General features: G+C 44.7%; 1 protein-coding gene across 4 annotated transcripts in view; it reads right to left on the bottom strand.

Moving 5' to 3' along the window:
- The window catches only part of LOC114490625 (schwannomin-interacting protein 1), a 500,197-nt gene that overhangs the window by 44,476 nt on the left and 431,385 nt on the right, over positions 1-24,336 (bottom strand). The window contains exon 1 of one of the 4 annotated variants that reach the window (XM_028504700.2): positions 8,583-8,965. The exons of the other annotated variants lie outside the window; for them this stretch is intronic. Within the exon in view, the coding sequence (XP_028360501.1) occupies positions 8,583-8,612 (30 nt within the window). The 5' untranslated portion in view covers positions 8,613-8,965. Of the gene's footprint in view, positions 1-8,582; positions 8,966-24,336 lie in introns of those variants that run through there. 4 annotated transcript variants of the gene reach the window in all.

Below are 24,336 nucleotides of genomic sequence, written 5' to 3'. Positions count from 1 at the left end.
AACGCCCAGCATGCGGCACCGGCGTCCCCTGCCAATCAGGCCTCAGGAGATGACGTGAGAGCTCCATTGCGGATGTTCACCACCTAACACGCTGCACAATCTTCTTTTCTAGTTTACCACGGGGTTTGTTTTCAGTGCCCCTGCAACTTGTTTCCTACCGCTGCGTGGTTTCAAGGCTTTTTCTAGGGGGCAAGAGTTTGTGTTTTCCTTTGTGCTGCCCCTGCAGCATCCAGACGATGCCTTACACACCTGAAGGGCAGGTGAAGAGCTGTTGAATAAACGCATGAACATGGGAGAAATGTATGTGTTGCTTAAAATACTTCCTCTAAATGCTGTCCATGGTAGGAAATAGTAGTTCATATTACTGCTTTTCAACTGAAGTTTTCAAAGTTAAAACTGGGTCTGCTCTGCTTGAAAGAACAGGGAGGTACCATGAATTTCAGACTCTGGCCTCGGTTAGCATCCCAGTCCGCTTAGCGGTCGACAAATCAAGAGCTCACTTAAGTGAAATTTTAAACATTTAGAGATTACACGACTAAGTAAGATACATGATGCTATAAGCCTAATTATCACCGTCTTACTTTAATTTTTAACAGGGTGAGCTTAAATACACAGTTAAAATGACTGAGCTCTCATTAGCCACGTACATGTACACACATATTTAAATCACTATATAGTAATAGTACATTGACTGTAGACATACATACACAAACACACACATTTACTGTAATAATATGTTATCTTTTGGAGAAGAGCCCCTGAAAATCCAAGATGAAATTTCCCAGCCAAACAGCAGCAGCAAGGATGTGCGCTAAGAGAGTGCTGAACACCATTCTCCTCCTCCACCCACTACGCCTTTTCTCCTAAGTGATTCTCTAATGAGCACTATATAGAGACAAGTGAGAGGATCTCCATCCCCTCCTGAAACATGGATGCAAAAGCCTGCAGGGGTCCCCGGTGGAGAGGAACTTCTGTGCACTTCCCTGAAGAGTGCTCGGCCCACAGACAGGCTCGCTGCCCAGACCCCTTCCAGAAGGAGCTGCAGCCCCGCAGTCTGGACGGCTTGTACCAGCTTTATGTGCGAGATAATTTCCGATCGTGTGGCCTGATCTTTGATGTACGTTCTTGAGTTTTGCTACCCTCTGACAAGAGCACACGCACTACCTGGGAGCTTATCGGACACAAAAACTCTGAGGTCCTGCCCCAGCCCTACCAAATCAGAAAACAGATTTTTAAAAGAGCTCCAGGATTTTGGAATGCACCTTCAATTTTAGAAGCACAGCTCCAGACCTTGGCAAACATTCATCATAAGCCATTAGCCTTCTATTTTGGATCGTATTTCTGGGTTTGGTGGTAAGACCGTGACTTCACATGTTTGGGATCAACACCGTCATTAATGTCACTTCTGAGAGGTCCCAATGGATACAGGAAAGGGAAGAAACCAAGCACCGCACTGGAGACAGATGTGTGGTGATTTCTCAGGAGCTCTGCACACTCACTAGGGGGTAAGAGCTGCTTACGTCCCTTCTGCAGAGTTTTCTCTGGTTCCTTCCCCACCGCCACCCTCTCTCCAAAATGAACTGTGCTGGCCTAACACGGGCCCAGACACTAATGCTATCTATCCCTTAGAAGACAGCCACTTACAATCCCTGAGGTTGAAAGGGCCTCTCCTCTGCCCACCCACCGCCCCCTCCGCCCAGCCCTGAAATTCAAGGCCTGGAACTGCAAGCTTCAGCTTCCTGTCAAGCCCTGACCTGAACTGCAAGGTGCATTGATCGTGTGAGCTAATGCTTTTAAATGATCATTATCGAGCACTGGTGGAAATTATTGACTCTCAGGACACTCGCCACATTACTGGGAAATTACTTATGCATTGTCAGAAGATTTTCCGATTCACAAATGGGAAGGCTCGTTCATCCAGACTCACCCTTCAGCAACCTACTGTCTCCACGGCATCCATCCAAATTCCACCTGCTAAACAAACTGATATTTGAGTTATAATCTTTGTCCAAATTAATTCATGTTTTCTGGTTCTGTGCGAAGTTCATTTAACTTTGCTTTGCCTTTCAATTAAGGTACTCGGATAGCTAGATACACCATGAAAATATGCAGGCAACATTTAAGTAAACTTTTCAATGTATGTTAGAAAATTAAAGTAATGGCTTTGGGAGTGTCGGGTAGAGGCGGCGGAAGTCTTGGGAGTAGACAGAGTGCCAAACATTCACCCCTATCAAAACGACCGAGGTCCACAGACATACATCTTTCTGCCCAGTGAAAATCCGGGTACAAGAAACTCAACTGTGGTCACTTTGGTGGCCATGGCCGAGCTCCCGAGTGGGACCAGCATTGATATCCTCCCTACATTTCTCTGGGTTCTTAGCATTCTTTCCGCATTAATGGCTCTCCTATGCGGATTGTCACTAGGCCTTTTTCATAGTAGTTTTCTTCTGAATTAAAGCAGTTTTGTCCAAGTACTTTCTATTTCAGGAAGCTTGGTAATTTCTGAGGCTTCTAGTTAGTGCACAGGAGAATACTAAGTACACCAAAATGTCTAGTTTTTCCCTGGCATAGAAGATATGAATAAGTAACAGGGAATGGCTGTATTGATATTGAGCTGCTTCTTGTGAAATCGTGATTAGTTACCCAAGACTCTGTGTGTGTGTGTGAGTGTGAGTGTGAGTCTCTGCTCTCCGGAAATCATGAATGCTCCCTATGCACCAGAGAGGTGTTTCCACTTCCTGTCCTGCCCCTGGCCACCACCTTCCTTCCAGGAGAAAACACTAGATGTTTGGCTGAAAATCAGTGTTGCGTATTTGTTTCTTAAGGTCACTTGGTTTGTGAATGATAGTGTCTGGGGCACCAAGTGCTTCTTTAAATAGAAATGTTTGTGCGTCTACTAAATTTCTATTTCAGACCAGGTGTATAATGTAGCTCTGTTGAGATTTTTTTTGTTTGTATTCATTTTGTTTGGGCCCTTACCGCTGTTCTTCCTTTGTGTTAAAACATATAAATTAGATTTTTAGATATCTTTCTGGGCTACAAACAAGTGTAGAATTATATATTGAGAATTAGGTTCTTATTTTTTAAGGTGATAGTTAGGTTACTGCCTCTTCAGAAAAACACAGCGCATCTCAACAAGGCAAAACGCAACTATAACCAGGCAAAACAATGAAAACAAAGTATTCTTCAGTACTACTGACTGTGGGAAAAAATGTTTCCAGTAAAAAAAATTGATAGAATAAGACAGAAAATTGTTTCAATGAACTTAAAAGCCTGTATCAAATAGTGCACTAAAACGCTTTGAAATTCCGTTTTCCATCAAGCCAGTATATTTTTCCCTGCTGTGGGTGAAACCAGGCTTAAATTAGGTGGAATCCTAAATGAATTCAAATTTGATACCTTGTTTTCTCCTTCACAGGAAGAAGTTGGGAAAAGAACCTCACTTGGCCTGGTGTCAAGAGGGAGAGGATATATTTCCTTTCCTTTGTTAACCATTAAATAACCCACTGGAATCTGGCATGAAGGCTGTTTACTACCTTCTTCAAAACATGCTGATGCACTACTTAAATCGATAAACTCCTTAGTATTTCAGACCAGCATAGGCCATCTTTTATTTTATGTGCTGGGTATGACACTTTCATTGGGTTGAAACATTTTGCCCAAGAAAAAGTTGTTTCAGGAGGCAGTAAAGTTACCTCTGTATGGTAAAAAGATTTATTATAACTTTGCAAATTCAATAGATCAAGGAAGGCAGCTTGGATACAGTGCTTGCCCACAGTGTTTGCCTCAACCTACCACAGATATTTTGAAAAAGTGCTTGGGGACAGACCATGAGGTTCACCCTGGGAAAGTTCCTGGGTCAAGAATCAGTAGGTGCAGAGGTGTACTTTTAATCATTGCCTCTGGGAAGGCTGGGAAGGCTGGGAAGGCTGGGACTGTCTCACTCATTCCTTAGACTATACCCCCCCACCCGCATTTTGGCAGACGGGATGTTTGAAATGCTGGCGACCGGCCAGAAGGCTGACAAGCTAGGTACCTGGACTGCGGAGGCATAGTCACCAACTCCCTGCTGCAGTGCACAGGTCTGAGCTTCTCTCTGGTATTACAATGGGAAATCCTGATCCTAGGAACTCAGAACATCACCCGCTGCCGCAAATGCAACTCAATGCTACAAACGTTTATGGAACACATACTCCATGCGCAGGGCCAGACGTAAAAAGGAGGCTCCTGTCTTCAGGAAGCGTGCTGTCGAACGGGGGAGACAGACTTACACACCACCAGCTGAGAATGGGCTCCAGCAGAGGTAAACCCAAACTGCACTGAGAACTTTTGACTGGGGACGGGAGGGGAAAGTTTCCTGACATTTGAGCCTTGAAAGCTGCCTCAGCCTGAGACAGGTCGAAGCAGGTGCAGTGTGAGGAGGAGACATTCCAGGCTGAGGCACTGAAGCAGAGAAACAGAAGTGACCACAATGTGGGGCAGGAGTGTCGCGTCACGGGGGAGGGGAGTTTCTGCCCAGGGGTCAGGTCATGGTTAGGCCTCAGAGGCCATGCAAAGCGGGGCGGGAGGGATCCTAAGGAAAACGGGGACCCATTATAGATTCCGACCTCAAGACCTGGTGTGCATCCGAAGAAGAGTCTCCTCAAGCTCCCAAGGGAGGAAAGAGATGAGAGTCATTCACCTATCACTTTACTTTGTTTTCTTTCCAGTCTCCATTCCCACAGTAGCAAGAATGCGAGGGCGTGATCTGTATCGGAGGTGGTCGTTCGGAGAATTTCAGCCACAGAAAGAAAGGGATGAAAGCCCGTCTTTGTTTTTATACACGCATGAATCCAGAAAAAACCAACTGCTGGGAAAGAGGGAAACTAGTTGGGAGCTTTGAAGCAGAATGGACCCTCTGACCTAAACTTGTGCTGTCAAGTTAACGCGATCTCAAAGCTCCCTCCCTACCAGAGGATAAAAATGTGGCCCCTCGGAGGCTGCCAGGCCTGAAGTTCTGGGTGAGATTCTTTCCTGAAGAGGTTGGCTTCCTCCCAAGTCTGGAAAATGGAGGTCGACAGCTCCTCCAGCCTCCAGCTCCTAGCACGGCTACCACGGAACATGACCACACACACCTCGGTAACCTCTTCGCTAATGTAAATCCTGAGAGAGAAAAGTACACGAAGATGATGAATACGTGAGACCCTTTAAACACAAAACCGCCACCAGAACTTCGCCCGAGAGAATCTCTCTGATCACTCCGCCGTGGACAGATCACCCCTCTGTGGATTAAGCTGTTCTAAGCACAGGGTGTGCAAAACACCTGCAACAGAGGTTCTCAGGCTCTGGGTCATCGTGAAACTCTCTTTTTAAAAAAAAAATCGTCTATTTGGAACAGCAATATACAAGAATCAAGGACCGTTCCCTCCATCAGCAGCAAACAACTGAGAAATGAGGCGGTGCGTGGTGCTCCCGGGCTGCTTCACAGTCTTCGCCCAGCCCCCGCTGGGCACCAGAAGGAGGAAGGAGCTCTTAATTCACAGTAATTCACTGACTTGTTTATGCAGAAAGGTGGCCTCCAGCCCTTGGAGACCTGCCAAAGGGGGACCTGCCAACTCCCATGCCAGGGCGTTGACTGGGAAAAGTCCCATTTCACAGATGAGAAAAGTAAGAAGACATAAGGGGCTAATGTGACCCACAGGGAAAACCTGCAGGTTAATGGTGGGTGTCGGGGAAGGGAGCACATCGGAGAAAGTCGCCCTAGTGGCTATCAGAACACGAGAAACCATGATGCAATAGTATTTTATACAGAGTAGGCGTATCCACCCAGATTTCCTGAGGGTTTTTTCCCTAAACACTGGGAAAGCTGATGGCTACAAACATGAAAACCCCTGCCCTCCTGGAGCTTCCGTGGAGCGAGGGAGACAGAACACACACACATGCATGTGTGCTCTGACAGAGGGTAATGAATGCCAAGTATAAGCACGAATTACAGAAGTGAGAGAGAGATACTGGGACAGAACTGGGGAGCTGGCAGTTGACACAGGGAGATCAGTGAGGGCCTCAAGAAGGTAACACGTGAGCGAAGACCTGCAGAAGGGGAGAAGGAGCCCTGGGGGACACACTCACAGGATGCCCAGGTGCGTGTGAATTTATGATAAACAGGGAACAATTTGCTAGTATAAGCATGTCTCAAACACTGCAGATCACTTGCTAAACCTGGCACCCCTACGCAGGGAAGCATATGCCAGGTAGCAGGGACAGGACAGCTGGTGAGAGGTGAGCGGAGGGAAGGGGAATGCGGGAGAGGAGTCCAAGAGGAAACAGGGCCCCGGGAGGCCCAGGCTTTTATGCTGAGGAGAATTTTGAGAGGGGTCACACGCTCTGATTTAGGTTTTAAAAGACTGTTCAAGGGCAGGAGTGGCAAGACCAATGAGGAAGCAATTACTGCCGTAATGACGACGACGACGATAACATAATGATAACACACTTCTGGGTATGCACCAAAATGAGCAGGCAATTTTGGGCGGAATGGCTCCTGAAGCCCCCATTCATGGACTCTCCATTAGGACATGGAGGTGTACATTTATGAGGAAAGAAATCAGTCCTACGGATAAATTCTATCTACTCACTAACAATGCTAATACGCCCTCATCCAAAAAGGGGAAGTTTGTTTCTGAAAAACATCAGACTGTCGATAAGTCCCGAGTGCCCATGATAACATCAAGCCAAGGACTTCAAGAAACTGCCCTTTCTGAATCCACCCTCGTGTGGGGTCAGCTGGGTTCCAAAACTAAGGTGTCTAAGTCGGACTGAGACTCAGTTTCCAGGGCAGTGTTTTGCTTTTGCTGAGCTGTGGATAAAGGGAGAGATTTTCAAAAGAACATACAGGTAAAGGTAGTTCTATGCACAACCCATGGAGATGCAGAATCTATCGACTACGATTATGTGATTATGTGCCTGATACACTTAATTTTATTGTGAAAATAAGCCACAAACACTTCAGAACTATTAAGCACACAATGACAGTGCTCCATGCTGTAGTTTATATAAAATAAATTCACTTTGTCCTCCTTTGGAAAAGGCAGTAGGCTAACAAAATCCCTCCCCTCCAGATGAAATTGCTGACGTTTGACCAATTTTTGACCTATAAAAACAGTGATTTCATGTTCACCCTAATGAAAAAATATAGGAAATAATCTTGGAGTACCTTGCCTCTCGAAAATTAAATTACATAGTTTCTCTGAAATGAGAGAAGAAAAATTATCTTAATTATGACAGTCATTTAATCGCCTGGAGCCGTGCCAGGAGCAGGCTCGGCTCTGCAGAGACGTCGACAGGCTTCACTCCCCAGCTCTGTATTACGTGGGAGTGAGTTCTCAGTGATCCCCACCCCCCATCCTGACCCCCTTCCCTTGGGGAGAATTTCTGTGAAGCACAAATCTTGATATTTAGGATCTACAGACCTAAACGTACTACAAAAATGCAATATTGTAAAACAAGCCTACAATGACGAAATTGCAATGATGAAGCAGAGAAAAAAGTGTGTAAATACATTAGACAGGCACACTCTATTTACCTTAGAAAAACCACTGCCCTCAGTCTTGTGAAATGTATTATCCCGCCTGCATACATTTGCCCCTGTGAAATCTGACCTTAGGAGAAACACCTGCTCGTCTCAGGTAACCTACCTCACACAAGGAAGAGGCATTGTTAAGTTAGAGAACTGGTCTCTCAGCGCTTCCAAAGCCGGTCAGTTGAGTAATACCCCAGTATGAACTATCCAGGACTCGGACTAGCCGTGCCTGCTGATGCAAGCAGCAATTTCTCAGAACGTTCTCGCTGTCTGTTTACAATGAAGATACTTGCAATGTTGCCTCGACAGTTGAAATCGCAGGAAAGAGTTATTAACACTCTAAACTGGTCTTTTGAAATCGGCTCAGTGTTTAATTCAAAACTCCAGACAGCAAATTAGCATATAGATGAATATGTATTCTAAAACATTTTCTATTTGGAGTTTTTTATGCATGTTGGTTGGCACCTTAATTCTTATTTACTAACCATTTAGAACAATATATTAATACAAATAAGTTTGGTAAGACATAAAAGTGCAACTTTAAATGTCAAGTTCACGCTGGCTGATTTTTGAAAATTTCTAAGATCATCCATTACTTCCTATTTACATAATTTCCTTAAGGGCAATCCTAAAAACTGGACGTGAAGCAACTCCCATGCAATGAGCAATTATCATATTCCTCGATGTGATCTATGTGACATTCTGACCAGATTTTCCTCCTCTGAAGCCCCTTAAATTCAATTACAGCTCAAAACAGTTCCTCTTATTTGCAGACATACAGAATATGCAGAGCACAGATCACCTCAGAGGATTTCACATATGCTTTAAAGGCCAAGGAAGCAGTGTTTTCTGCTCCATTAGTCCCCAGAAACCCTAATTACAATTCAGATACTGTATGCCATGAAGGCCGGGAGTGGAGGATGGCAAAATCCCTTGAAAATCCGGAAAGAGGCAACCTGCTGCTTTGGAAGAGGAAGGCCTTTCCTCCCAGAGGATGCCGGCCTCACAATCAGGCTTTAAATCTTACCTGATACGAACAGTTGTCCTGATGTACCATCTCAGTGCATCCTAGGGCGCAGACCCCAAAGCAGGACTGCTCAGCGAGGAGGCTGCGGAGGGAACGCGGAGCATCCGCAGGCGGAGAGAACGCCCTGGGAAGGCAGGGGCTCCCCGCAGATTAAAATGGATGCTGTTTCGCAGATCAACCTGCGCAGTGGCTCTGCCTGTGCCGGGAAGCGCGCAGCGCGCCGAGCTGCTCTCCTCGGAAACCAGCAGCGAGGCTTGCAAACATGGAGCTAGGACCGGGCTGGGGGAGGGGGCGCGCTCATCACTGGCACAATCAGCCAATTATATTATAGGCACAAAGAAAAGGATCAGTCTGGGGCTGGTGTGACCTTCTGGTGCTTTATGAAGGCAGTTAACTGATGTGGAAACATTCTAGTCCTCATTAAAGGGAAAAAGGCCAGGGAGGGAGAGGGAGAGAGACGGAGCCAAATCAATGTTGCAGTTGAACATTTCTGACCCCCATCATCACCCTTCCTGCCCATAGATGCTGCTCGGATGGTGCTTATAAACAAGAGGCCTCCGGGCTCAGTTCAGAACTTTTAACGTGAGAAAGGGAAAATGGCCCATTCTGAACGCTGACACCGAAAGGGTGTCTTCTGTGCTGAGTTTCTGAAGTGTTTGCCAACTTTATAACTAAAAGAAGGGTCTTCATTCTTTAAAATATTATTTTGTAATTCTTTTGATTCCCCACTGGTTTTTGGCTCTTCCTTGCTTTTTAAGTCAAAGAGAAATAAGGTGCATAATTATTCCTATAGTGTTTTTTTTTGGCAGGGGGAGGAAAGCTTAGTAAAGTCAGTATAATTCATTCATTTTATGGAACTAAAACTGAACTGTAGTTTTATAAAAAGTAAGGCTGTGTGTGTGTGTGTGTGTGTGTGCGCGCGCGCGCACACGCACGCGCACGCATGTCTAATCTACATACCAACGCTGTGACTTGAATAGACACCCCCATCACAACACAAATGATCCTAGAAACCACCCACTGTACTTAACAGGCAGCAATGGAAAGAATTTTGGACTTACAGACAGTAATTGAAGGAAATACAAGTTGGACCATACATGTTTCTGAGGATAAAAGGATCCAATTTCTGAACTGCTTCTGGTCTTTCTAGGGTTTTAGGGTTTATCACAAGGAACAACCAGGCTTGCAGATTTTTGAATCTAATTTATTGACAGAAAATTAAGAAAATAAACACAATAAAATTTCCATATCTATTTTCCTCAGTTGCCACAGGCAATTTTTTTTGGTTGTTTCTTAATAAACTAGCCCTGAGCACTTACTGGTATTCTGTAAAAATGTGACTGAATTTAAACCATCAATTAAAAGAAATTTAATAGGGATATTATTTTTAATCTATGTTAATATATCCATTAATTTATCTTCTCAAAAACTCTTATTAATAACCAACAGTCTTCATTATGCTACTGATAAAGCAAAATAAGTGCTTTTTGCCTGAGGAATGAAATCTACATGTTTGACATGTTTTTGTATCAAGTGCTATCTTAATGAACGGTGAGCGCTTGTGTTAGGAATATTGGGTGATGTGTTTTTAATTGTATAACAACGTCTCTGCTGCTTGGAAGGACAAAAACCGGTTGTCATAAATATTGTTAATGTTTGCTATTTGAGGTTCAAACAGGAGGAACGTTTGCTCCCTCAGTGCAGGAGGCCGGCCTACATCGTGAGTCTTCTTAGACACAGGACGAAGAAGCGAGGAGAGAAACCGCCCAAGGAAAGGAAACAACAGGCAACCCATCCCCAGCCCAGCCTCCCACCTCCTGAGTAACGCACGCGGCACAGAGAGAGACGTCTGTGTGGAGCGGCTTGTCACGCAACCACTTGGATGAAGGTTCTGGAATCCTAACTATGTGCAAGGAAAAGTAGGCCAACGTGAAAGCGTCTTTTGCAAGGTAGCAAATAAAATGAAATGGAAATCTTATGCCTAATGTAAAAGGCATAATCCCCAACGTTCCAAGACAGAACAGCTCCGACTTCAAAGGCTGTTCAAGCTTTACTCAAATTACGACTCTGACAATCTATGACCTTAAGACTCAGGAACACGCTTTCAAAAGCTGTACAAGGCCACTTCCTGGACTCTGTTCTCTTCTGAAAACTGGAGGCTCTGGGATATGTTACATAAGCTCCTGAAGACATTTATCATGTGCTGTTAAAAAAAAAAAAAGCTTAAACATGATCCCACTCTTCACAGTTGCTGTTCCATAAATAGTGGAAGTGACTCAGAGGTGGCGCTGGGGAGAACAGATTTCTGACAATTGTATCCCAAATCCTGTCAGAAAATCTTCTCAAGTGGTATAAACAGCATTGAAAAGAAAAAAAGAGAAAAAAAGAAAAAAAAAAGAAATACATCAAGCAAGCTTCCCTTTATAGTCATTCATTAGAAAGGACTTTGTGTTACAATTTAAACTGTGATTTGCTAATACAAAAAATGTTAAACAGAAACCAGCTATTCTGAGAACGTTTAAGCTAGAAAATTTATCAAACATTTGTTATTTATGAACTAAGTGATATTGATCAGCTGTTTCAGTATGGGCTACGGAGCACAGAGGCTTTTTTCTTCCCAAGTCCTGACAGCTTCCCTTCACATAAAAAGTATTCGGTCTCAGGTTTGGGTGGGACCTCAAGAGATACACTGTTATTTCCCAAGTACGGAAACCAAGGCCTAAAAAAGTTGCTCAAGAACATAAATCCTCCTCCAACAATAAAAAGACATCAAAGTAAGGAAAAAAAGTGCCCAGATTTTCTTTCTGGTTCATACCTTGTGAGTGTGTTCATATGAACCAATGCTAAATAAGGACCCAGCAGGCTTGGAGGAATGAATCCCCTCTCACTGAGTCCATGTAGACCGGCCTTGAAATCAAAGTCTACAACCAGTGAAAGTGAGGTTGCAGTGCGGTGCTGCCTAAGTCTGAACCTAAGGCATGTTTTAAAAGAAGAAAAATTAAAATATTAATATTTCCTGATTAAGCTATATTGTTCCTATTACTGTCACCAAGCAAACCATCATGTAATTAAATCCAGAAAAGTATTTTTTCAATCAAGGAAATTAAATGCAACAGAATGAGGGGTTTTTTTTGGATAGTCAAGACAGTGACAAAAATTCCCATCTGCAGGTCATCTGAGTCTACAGTTTCAGAAGTGAATTATTGGGGTCGTGGACTGGCTTGGAGTGGCAGCAGGAACTTTCTGGCACAGCTGTATGGCCTCATGAGGGTTTGGCTCACACAGGTATGGACCTCCCCAAAACACACTGAATAGTATATTTAAGATTTGTGCATTTTGTTGTTACGTAAAATTCACCTTAAAAGAATAAAAAAGATACGGTTAACGGATTTTGAACTCTAGTTAATGACATGCAGGCTGGAGTATTTAGGCGGAGGCTTACTAATGTCTGTAACTTACTTTGACACTAATCAAATACATGAGATGGATGGAGGGATGGGCTGATGGAAAGCTGTGACAAAGCAAGTTTAGTAAAACATTAATTCTTCAATCTGAATGGTGTGCAAACAGGTATTCACCTAAAAACTTTTCCGTTTGGAAATATTCTTAATGAAATGTTGGGAAAAAATTAAGTTATTGGGGGTAGGAAAGGCAAACAAGGAAGTCATCGTTCTCAGCAATATCTTTTAAATTTTCCTTAGGGAGTTTGGAAAAGCAGAAAGAAATGTTACATAGCTTTAAGTTTTGCTTCTTTTTTCTTTTAAAGAAGTTGATTTCTTTTTTTTAAGACTTTATTTATTTATTTTTAGAGAGGGAAGGGAGGGAGAGAGAGAGAGAGAGAGAGAGAGAGAGAGAGAGAGAGAAACATCAATGTGCGGTTGCTGGGGGTCATGGCCTGCAACCCAGGCATGTACCCTGACTGGAAATCGAACCTGCGACACTTTGGTTTGCAGCCCGAGCTCAATCCACTGAGCTACGTCAGCCAGGGCTAAGTTTTGCTTCTTTACAGGGCCATGGAAGAAATAGAATTGCAGGGGGAATGAATCCCGTTCACATCAGGGAGAACTAGGTCCTCAAATGACCTGCCCAGAGAAGAACACAATTGGCATCGCTTGTGACAACGGACCGGAGAAAATGTCTTTGTGGCTCACGGAGTATTTCCCCCAACATCTCCCTTGATCCGTACAACCCGGTAGTGGAAACAAATCCCCGTTATGTGCCATGCGAAGGAGAGTTTCTGCCCTCCAAGAGTTTGGTAAGACAAACAAGGCAATATACACAAATAATGATGAGTGAACGCACTAAGTGCCTCCAAAGAGATTTTGTTGTTTGCTCGCTAGGAATTCAGAAGAGGGAGAAAACTCTTAGCTAGAGGTAAACCAGGAGACTGCAATAATCTTGTTCGTTTGGTTGTTCACTGCTTAAATGTCTGTCTTTTCTATTTCTAGATTACTATGAGTTTCCTCAGGACTTGGATCTTGGTTGGTTTATTCAGTGCAATTACCCTCATCATCTAAAACAGAACCTGGCATATCATAGGCTCCCAATAAATATAGTTCAATGAATGCATGAATGATTATGACCTTCGGAAAGTTACTTCATTACTTTTAGCCTCAGTTTCCTCATCTATAAACTAAGGATATTAATTCCCTGTTTACCGGGTCAATAACAGGATGAAATGAGAGTAACATGTAAAACACACTGCTCAGGAGAAGATCAGAGACGGATTTTTCCCTCCATCTCCTAAAATGAGAGGTAATAGCAACAGTCTGAGGAATAAAGAGAGGCCTGAAAAATGGAGGTGATGATGGGAATGGAAAGGAAAGACAGAGGGGCACATCCCCTGACACACTGAAAAATGAACTGCAGGTGCCTTGGACCCCTGCTGGAGTGACGCTGGTGCTGGGAAAAGAAATGGGGAAGTTCAAACAAGGAACTAATTCTGAAGGATTGGGTTGCAGTGATGAGGCCTTTTATTTTTCACCATAAAGTTATAAGTTGAAGGTACAGGAAGAGGCAACTGGGGCTCACAAAAAAGTCAGGCCAACAGACAGAATGTGGGGGTCTTTTGCAAGGGAACTGTTGACACTGTAGACATGGATTAGATTAAGGAAGAGATACAGAGAAAACTTAATGAGAAACAAAGACATCACTATGGTGAGCAAAATAATGACGCCTCCAAAATAGCCACATCCTAATCCCCATGTAGGAAATGGAAATGAAGGTTCCTGATCAGCTGACCCTGAAATGGGCACACAGTCCTGGGTTATGCTGGTGGGCCCAATGTGTCACAAGACGCCTTATAAGGCAAAAGGACGGGGCAGAAGAGGAGGAACCAAAGAGACGGCAGCCTAAGAAAGAAGGCACAATGGGTTGCTTCGCTTTGAAGACAGAGGAACGGATCACAAGCCAAGGAATTTGAGAGGCGTCTAGAAGACAGAAAAGGCGAGACACTGTCATGAGGGGTCAGGGAGAAAGCAGGCTGACACACCTCAAAGTCTTCAAATACTTCAGGGAAGCTGAAAAGACTAACAGGCAAAAAGGGAAACACAACCCAAAGCCATTGGTTTGGACTATTAGGATGCCATCAGTTCTGCTTAAAAGGATAATTTTGGTAGTATGTGTTGGGGATGGAAGCCAGGTTATAAATGGTTCAGAAGTTGAGGAGCTGAGTAGAGAGCAGCTGGGCAAGTTTGTGGATGAACGGAGCATTAGGGTGGTAGCTTGAGTAGGTAATAGAACTAGGGAGTTTGCGTTTGGGGCTGGTGTTTAAGACAGGGGACACCCAAACACCTCTGTGGGCAGCAGGGAGGGGGCAGGCCAGGCGGGAGAAACTGACGGTGGAGGCTGGGAAATAATGGAAAGGGCCAAGTCCTGCCAGAGTGGTATCAGGAGCACAGGAGAGGGGTTCACTCCGTCTTGCAGTCTCCGGGGTACAGTGAGTCAAGTTACGAAGCAATGCTGAGTAAGGAGGAGCTCGCAGGGGAGAGGGGGAAGATGCAGAAGCATAGAGGGTGAGTGTCCTTGACTGGGTCTTTGAAAAAGCAGTGACCTTATAGACCTCAAGGAGAGGGAGGCCAGCTTGGTTGAGATCAGAGAGGCTGGATCAGTGTGGGGGAAGCTTTTGCAAGAGATTTTGTAGGGGGTGTTCCTGTATTACTTGAGAAAATTCAATTAATACTATAGAAGAACAAGATAAACAAATGGGATGGATGAAACTTATGAGATGTGTTAAGTACACACAGTGAATGTATAGTAGCTTGCCAGACACAGGCCGTATGTGTAGCTGTGTTAGATTTAGACAATGAGTAAGTAAGCAGAAGGAGGCACAATTCGTGAGAGGTGCTGGGTATTGAAAAGTTAATATGTGGATGTGTGAGACCTAGATCGAGCATGTGTGCCAAGCATAGGAGCACAGAAAGTAACAGAAAAACGAAAGAATCCCATACCATTCACAGCACACGAAATAACTGGAGCCACATGAGGCACTCAATATTGATTAGGTGGCACAGTGACTGCCCTTTGGTGACCACCATGCTGGCTCTCTGTGTCCTCTGCCCGAAAAATACAATCTGTAGCTACTATCAGGTGAGGAGACGAGCTAAAGAGGAAGCTGCGTCTCCGACAGAGCAAGCTGTGTGTCGTTAGCAGACCCCCACTGTCTACCTGGGCCTCCTTTCTCGAACCTCCACCCTGGTCATGACCACATCATCGACAGAGAGGGTGGTTGTGGCAGAAAGGCTGGACATACAAATGCTGCATAACCCGAGACTCAGGTGGTGTGGTCCTTGCACACTCCCAAACCATGTCCTCAGTATGATTCTGGTGAGGCAGGATAGAAAGGGGGGAAAAATCCCAACAAGTGGAACGAGGAAGTAGGAGCCAACAGCACAGACCAGCAAGCCACTAGGTCCGCTCACCAGGGCCCCCACCTCACCCATGATCAAGGGCAACAGCTGATGGTGGGAAACACCTGTGGCGGTCACAGAAGTCAGCAACAATGAGGACTGGCTGAAGCCAGGTCATGCCGAGAGGAAGGAAAAATTGAACAGAGACCGACCCCAAAGCTCATGACACCATCATTGTAATGAAAACTGAGGCAAATAGAAGAGGAACCCGAGGGGAACAAACAGCATGACACTCCCGGAATGGACTGTGTTAGGAACCAGGCCCCTCCCAACCAGAAAGCAGAGTCAGAATTTGGCATCGCAAAGCTTAGAAACAACCCACCCCTGAGAACACATAAAATCTCAGGAACTACTGACCACAGTGCGCAGCTCCACGGTGCCCGTGTTCCCTTGGATGGGTACCTCTGCTTCTTTCACGGTGGCCGCCATGCGTCCTTCCTGGCCTATTTTTCTCTACCTGAATAAAACTTCCTTTCGTTCTTACTCTGACTTGTTCTCGAAATTTCTCCTGCACAAGTCAAGAGCCTGGAGGTTGCCTGACACTCAAAAGGAACAGACTGTGCTAAGCCAGGGCCAGCCCTCAGCCCGGAGCTGGTCCAGTTACACTGAGACCAATGCCAATGACGTGCAGGTGGGGGTTTTCCTACATCACCGAGCAATTCTCGCACACTAGCTGGGCCTCCTACAATTCAACTCAGTTCTGCCACTATCTGCCTGGAGGAAATGTCAGATTCCAGATTCCACAGGTAAGGGCTCAATCCACATGACTGGCTCCCTCCCCACTTCAGATGCCAACTGCGACCCAGGTGGTCCCTTGTGCTTCTACAACTCAGGAAGAGCCGGAGGAAAGAGAGACGCATAGGGCGAGGTGTGGGGGGAAATGACAAGGAGTGTCTATGCTTTCTCTTCCGGTGTGCCACCCTGCTCAAATCTCCACACATTCACCAACCCAAAGGCTCTCTGAATCCCATCCTCTTTTTGAGAATTATTTTTTTTGGAGACTTTTTATGGAAAGTTCATTTCATAGGTAGGATTGATTAAATCCCTGGCTTTTGGTGACAGATGCGACCTCCAGGCCCTCTCCCCTCCCCAGAAGTCTGGGGGTTGGGAATGAAAGTTCCCACCCTCCCACCGAGCGGTTGGTTCCCCTGGCAACTGGCCCTCAAACTGAAGTACCTTCCAAAAAGCCACCTCATTAACATAACAAAAGATACTCCCACCTAGGAAATTCCAAGAATTTTAGGAGCTTTGTGCCAGAAATGGGAATGAAGACCAAATCAGAATATCACACTAAGTATATCAGCTCCTTCCTTCTCTTACCCTTGCTTCTTGATATGCATTGATGTAATGAACTGTGATTTGAGCATCTTAACCTGGTCTGAGACTCCTGGGAGAGTGCCTGGTAGTGGACTTGGAGGCTACCAATGCATCAAGGTCATTTCCCACAGAAAATGATGCTTGGTGTCAAAATATTCCCACAACTTCTTCCCACGTACTAGGAGTCCCCAAAATGGGAAGTGAGAAAATTCTGGATAAAAAGAAGTTGCGATATTTTATCTTTATAATTATACATAAGAAGCTTACCCAAGAGTCTTACAAACTAAGTAAACTCGTTCACTCGGAGTTTAGACTATTCCAACCCTGGTTATACTTGTGTTTATTAGTTCAGATATTAAAAAACAGTTTCCTGAGCAAATTGTTGTGAATCAAGGGTTGTCACTCTTTCTTTTCAAAAGGATTAGAACCTGCTTTTAAAATGAAAATCAATGTGTAAAACAGTCAAAAGTGTTTTTAATCAATATAAAATTATTCATAGCTCGAATTTATATTATTTACTTACATCCTTCAGTGAAAACATGAGGCTGTTTTGTTAAACTCAGACATTTGAAAATAGAACTTAAAGAAGTCAGTTACAGCCTTATTCCAATGGTACTCTCCTTATTTCCTTCGTGGCATGTCAAGAGATGCTGTTTCACACAGATAAGTCAATGGAAAAGGTAGTAGTGGTTTTGAATAGCTTATGTTGCAATCGCTGGATATTCTACATTAAATATATCAAAAGCTTGAAAACAAAGTAATAAGATATTTATTTCAAAATTGATTTATTAACATCATATATCCAGACTTTCTCACTGGATATGCTGGGCATTTACTAGTCATTGGACGATCCACCTATTAGGCTCGATGAGGGAACGTGCTATACAGATGCTCCCAACACTAACCTGGCCTGGCACCGAGCTGAGTCTTGTGGACACTCATTTGTAAGGGTTTTCAGCAAGACCAGTGCAGAGCTCTCCTGGTCCATGACACGTGAACAAGCTCAATTTTGAGGACTGTAAAAAGCTCCTTAAGTTGGTAGGACAAACATCAAAAGGGGGTGGGTGGAGGAAAATACTTTGCATAGATATGAGGGAATACCTACACATTGGACTGAAATGGTATACCCTTGTCACCACAGCTTTATAGGACAATGTTTCTCCAAAAGCCCACAGTCTCATAGATAATCTCAATTGTATCTATGCTCTGAGTTATTTCCACATCTCAGAACTCTAATTTCCAACTTGATTTTGGAGGCTGGACCTGGGGCCAAGATGTTTAGCAGCTCATATAATAGGTGCAAATGAGCCTCTAAAAATACCTCCTGCAACCCTGGGTTTCTTGTAGGGACACAGTTGAAACCTGATGCATCAGGCACTGTATAGGGGGTAGGGCAGCCTCCCTCTCCCTCTAGAATGAGATGGTTTATATTTCAATAGAATCTGCCAAAGTGCCTGTTTATTGGACACCATCCTAGTCTTCTCCCCATAGTATTTTCTGGCCAATGCTGACTGAAACCCGCACACTGAAGAAAAATAGTAACTGACTCAGAGATAAATTTGGGTGAAGCGTACACAGTTTCACCCCAAATTTATGTCAGTGTTTAAGGACCATTTCTTTTAGTCTCCATTTAGTCCCTGACTTTGGAGTCAGGTAGTAGCAGAAAAAGTGAGGGTAGTATAACCTGCCAGGGCCAACACAAGACTTTTCAAATAAAAATAAGTTCATCTGTCAGGAGAGGCCAAGCCAGACCCAGCACAAAGTGCGTGTGTGTGTGCACGCCTGCACCTGCGCCTGCACGCGGGAAGTACTGGGCCTGCCTCCCTTCATCCCTCTGGATTTTCGGTAGCCCAGGTAGCCTTACCTACCAATGTTAGTGCATTTAGCTAAAGCAGTATTTAGAATCCCAGACAAAAAAAAATTAAGTTCATTTCTCCGAGGTGGTGGTGGTTTTTTTTAAAAAACAAATGAACAGAGTATTAAGAAAGGGGACTGACCCTTATCTTGAAGAAAGGTGACCTCTAGTGGACAGCTGTGTTTTTCAACCAGTTTAAACTATGAAGAGGCTTAGCAAACAAAAATACTGTTAGGAGTAAGCTCCACTGTTTGACATTTCAATGATATTTTAAAAATAGGCTGACTCATAAATGATCATGCTCCCCTCCCCCCTTTTTTCAAGCTGTTTAGTTTTAAAATGTTTGAGTTTATTTTCTATAAGGTTTCCAAATAAGCAACCACCAAAATGAAAACAAAAGCAAAAAAATATTATTACATATTAGCATTGCGTGAGTCAGCAAACACGGCACATGCAAAGGCACGGATTCTTTTTCTTTTTACATCAACTGTGGAAAAAACATTTCTAAAATCAAACACACTAGGTCACTAGGTTATTATACAACTTTATTTTATTATAAAAGTGCTATTATTTTCAAAAGACTTCACAGAATAAAGCAGAATAATGATGAAAAGAAACAATTTATGTAGTGTATTTCTTCTGAAAACTATCTGCTGGTCAACTGATGTACTTGCCTAGTTCATCACTGAACTCTGGGCAGAGGCCTAATATTTATGATTAAATCCAACATAATCTCTAAGAAACTATTAAAATTCCCTAGTGGTCTTTAAATCTTTTTTCCCACCCTCATCATAGGAGTGGTGATGAAGTGCTGTTGGTTATAATGGGATTCAGGCTTCCTCCGGCACGTTCTCTGACCCGCTTTCCCAGGGTCAGGCAAGCGGCAATCTGGAATGGCTTTATGAGTGTTCTCATCCTCGCCCCTCCGAAGAGGCGCTCAAATGGTTTTAGTTGCTAAAGGGTGGGAGAGCAAACACTGGTCTAAAAAGTTTTTATATGAAAAATGCCAGGATATCATTTACACTTGATCTTAGCCAAAAGGCCGAGGAGCGATACCAGAGTATCGTTTAGTAATTTCATTAACTTGTTTGGTCTTAAAGCCTTTTGAATTAAGACAGTTTCTCATCTTTAAGAAAATAAATCATTTCAGAATATGAAAGTACTGGTCTCCTCCAAACAGGTGAACTCAATTCTCAGAGTGGAGGGTTCAAATCAGTCATGGGTTATTTACAAGCAGTAAAATTAATTTGCAGATTAATATCACATCTTCTAAAACTCTGTAACCAGTTTTTCCTTGGGAAGGGCAAAGACAGCCTCTCTGAAACACATAAGCTGGGCGGACAAAATGTGCATTTATTGTAAGTGCTGGGGCTTTTTCACTATTTACTAAGAAAGCCAAGACAGAAATCAGCGTCCTTTCCAGGCCCCGCACCTTGCACAACACCTAGCTGCCTCTCACCAACACCCTTCCTCTCGTGTCATCGGAGATGGTGCTAAGGGACAGCAGAGCTGGCTTTTTTTCATTCTTGACATTCAAAAGAAAAGAAAAACTACAAAAATAAACACGATCCATTTTGCCCAGGCGCCAGTGCTTCCTCTGTTCCTCTGACTTCCAGCGTAACTGTGAGGCGCAGTAGCTGGTGGAAAAGGCCCACATCTGCTTTGCAGATGGCAGTGGAAACTCATATGGGCAGTTGAAGCTACTTGTGTTTTGTTTTAAGGTTTTTTAAATCAAATTTCCCAAGGACAGAAGTGATATTTTTTTTCAGCAGGGCTGTCACTACAGCTGAAGCGAATGGACCCTTGACCCTGACTTTAGGTGGCATAAATGTGTAAAACATCATTAAACAAAAATTTAGCCTCATTCACTCACCCTAGCTTGCTCCTGAAAGTTTCGATAGTTGCATGCTTCTTGGTCTATTTCCCAAATTGTTGTAAAGACTTAAGCGCTTGCAGCCTTCAGTTATTCTTTGTGAATGAAAAATGTGTCTAATAAAAACATAAATCGGATTATGTCACGTCTTGGCTTGAATCTCCTCGCTCCTTTCCCACAACATCCTAAATCCCTCTGGGCCCTGATCTATCCTCCAGGCTCTTTTTGAACCTCACAGTCTTGCTCACTCAGCTGTGGGCATGTGGGCTGCATTTCAGCTTCCTGGGAAGGCCAAGATCATCCCACCTCAGGGCCTTCAGGAGTTGTTTCTCCAACGTCCCTCCCTTTTCACCCCAGTAAATGACCTTGCTTACAGTTGGAGACCTTTCCTTAGCCCCCAGTTAAACAATGTCCTAATGTCCTGCCTCAAGTTCCCTTAGCACGACTGTTTTCTTTCTCCATCTAGCACAGTGCTGGGGACAGAGTAGGTGTTCAACAAATATTTGAATGAATGAATGAAATTCTTTAAGTTTCCTAGTATCAGGCTCTTGGGATCCAGGGCAGGAGTGTGCCTACAACCAGCTAATATTATTAGTTCAATTCACCACTGCTGCTAAGCTGGTCAGTGGTGACTTCCTCATCTCAGGACAACGGGGAAGCTTCCCTGGGACAACTCAGGGGCTGACTGCCGGCTTGTGAGCCCGGCAAAGCCCGGCAAAGAGGCCTTTGGCTACATTTCCCTCCTCACTGTGAACCACCGTGGCTTTGGCAGGCTCAAAGGGACCCCTCTCCTCGCAGACTGCCAGCTGGACCTGCAGGCAAGATAATCATTCACAGCTCCCCATGGAAGCTTAACGCTTCCTAAACTGCATCCACCAGACCACTGCCCCCATCTGCAAACATAATTAGTTGAAAAGAAAAAAAACAACAACGACATAGTGTTTGTTTCCCCTTCTCAATTTGCTACCTTGTGTAACGGATGGTTGGTTCCTGGGGATAGCCTGGCAAAATAACAAATAATTTGATATCGCCAATTTGGGCTCTCCAAAAAGAAGGATATTGGTAAGTACAAAATGTCAGAACTCTTATATTTAAGGAATGAGAAAGTGTTCCCACTTGTTTCAAATAAAAAAATAGGATGCAAAATTACCAGTGGGACAGTGAACTGGGTTTGTGAGACATGCTTTTATATTTGCCTGCCTACTGTGGAGGTTGAGACTACACAGGAAACACACACACACACACACACACACACACACACACACACACAAAGAAGGAACAATTCAGCACGTTTGCTTTCTTAGAGATAAACAAGCAAACAAAAATGACAACGAAAAACCAGCACTGACCTACAACTTAGGTGGTTGCTTTCCCCACAGCAGTGTCAAGTTTGAAGAAATGCTGGATGTGGCTTGAGTGTCTAATCTAGACACTCTCCGTCTGTAGAAACGATTTACCATTCCATAGAATGGCATCCTCACGGACCGTGACTTCCACAGTAAGAGAACTACTGAAGTTTCCATGGTCGAGTCCTCACTTGCCCTGTCTCCGTGACTCACTAACCCTGAGGCAGGCCAGAGGTCTGGCACTGATGAATCCAGAAAGCCCGTGAGGGCGCCTCATTTGGTACCAGCCACTGTAATCCGGGTTTGACAGCTAAATCCGGGCGGGGGCTCTGCTTTTCCTCGACAGTGAGCGGACTGTGGCAGGCGTGCCACCTACCCGCAAATAAATGATGATCCAGTCTTGGATGTGTCCCTGCCTGTCCTGCCCGTGTGACCTCTCTTTCTACCCCACGCCTACTGCTCTTGGATGCACACGCTGCAGGGAGTGGATGTCTCCCGGGGAGACAACATGCGAGTTCCTACAAGCAGGCAGGAAATGCTCTCAAGGAAGGACCCAATGCCCTGCTTGGCATGAATGACAATCGGTCATGTTTCACATGCAATTAGAGTAACTTTCAGATTTTCAATGTGTTCATACATGGGGGTAATGACAAGAAATGAAGAATCCTTCTGAAAGTGATGCTCATTCTTCAGGTTGAAAAAATTGTGATTAAAAACTGGGCCTTCATAAAGTTTTAGATGCACGCGATTGTTTTTTTATGTACAAGTGATACAGCTAAGGTGTTCGCATTATTTTCAAACCGCCTCTCTTCACTGGAATGCTGACATAGGGATGGGACGATAAATCAATGGCCCGACTCCTCCACGGTCATGTTTTACCTGTTATTTGCTTTTGTAAGGATTGGAATAAACACAGGGCCAGAGACGTACTTGCAGGGCCCTGTGCAAAATGAAAATGGGAACTCATCATTCAAAAATTGGTAAGAATGTTGGGACGGTGACAGCAGAGCGTGAGGCCAGGAGCTGGGAGGCTCCAAAGCCCAGGGTGCCGGGCCACTGTGGAGGCTCCACACAGGGAAGGCGGTCCTGGGTGGCCGACCGGGGAGAAGGGAGCCAGACACACAGCCATTCCGATTGAGAATTATGCGGGTTCTTAGTTTTGAAAGAAATTTTTTTTTTATTTCTAGCATGTAGATATTAATGAAAAGATGTAACTTCCCTCATACTGAGGGGAAATGAAATTTAAGAGGTGCCCAGCAGGAGAGGAGGAGAGCCACCTTTCCCTATCACCTACCATAGGCCAGCTGCTGGGCCCCAAGCTGGCCCTGACGCTGTCACTCTTCTTTCTTGCTCCTGCAGAGGACACAGTCCACACTACAGATGGAGAAGCTGAGGTCTGGGAAGAGTTTAAGTTCAGCTGCTTCAGATTTAGAAAGAACAGGTCGAGGAATGCAGATACCACAGGCCACGGGGGCGGGTTTACTGTAATTCTGGATGAGACTGCTTTCCTGACCCACATCTTCCTCAGACCACGCGTTCCTCACTGCTGTCGGCCCAAGGGCCCTAGAGAGCTGTGTGCTCTGGGCCAGAACTCTTCCCTGGCCTCCAGCGCCAGCAGCCTCACCCCTGCTTTCTGTCTTGGGAACCATCCAGCCTCACCTCAAGGTCTTTTCTACTCCGAGTTGCTCCTTCAACTCCCAGGCCATCCACATCCACCTGTGTGCCTTCCTGTATGGCTCTAACATCCCGGTTTAGGCCCCAGCGCCTCCCTGCTGCCTTCCCAGTGGGCCCTCTTCTTGGAACATTGCCTTCACCGTCTTGCTCCAACAGGAACCCGAAGATCCTGTCTCCCCTACAGCTCGTTCAAGGGCCCGCTGGAGGGGTAGTTGTACTCTCTTAATTCCAGACAAGTGTTGCTCCCCGCTAGCATCCAGCTCTGAGGCTCCTTCCATCAGATTCCTCACACCAGCCCCAGTTAGCCCTCCCAGCTGCGAGCACCTTTTCCTCCCGAGTTACTCTGCCTCATGCTTCAAAGAGTCATCCTGCGAGGTGGGCTCTGTTATAATGCCTGGGAATTACAGTTCTGTGTCTACTACCCTCCAATATCTTGACTTCCTTCTTCCATTCTCTCTCGGTTATACCCACTCCCAAGGTCATATCCTGACCTTGGAATCACCAACAACTTCATTGTTTCCAAAATTTCATCTTTGAGCCTTTTGTTGTCCAGCAATCTCACCTTATCACCCCAGTAACTCTCTCCAGTATTCTAATTCCCCTAACTCTTCTACTGCACAAGGCCCTACACCCCAAGCACTGCTCACCTTTCTGCTTCACTCCCTTTCTCTCTCTACACACCTTAGATTGCGTGGCCCATCATTCTAACTAGAAACTCTCTCATGTTGTACTCACTCGGTGAAATACAAAATGTGGATAAGTTCAGCTCTTGGCTACTCTG

The sequence above is a fragment of the Phyllostomus discolor genome, chromosome 2 (genome assembly GCF_004126475.2).
Source record: "Phyllostomus discolor isolate MPI-MPIP mPhyDis1 chromosome 2, mPhyDis1.pri.v3, whole genome shotgun sequence".
Lineage (NCBI taxonomy): Eukaryota > Metazoa > Chordata > Mammalia > Chiroptera > Phyllostomidae > Phyllostomus > Phyllostomus discolor.
This window is presented reverse-complemented; position numbering and strand designations above follow the sequence as displayed.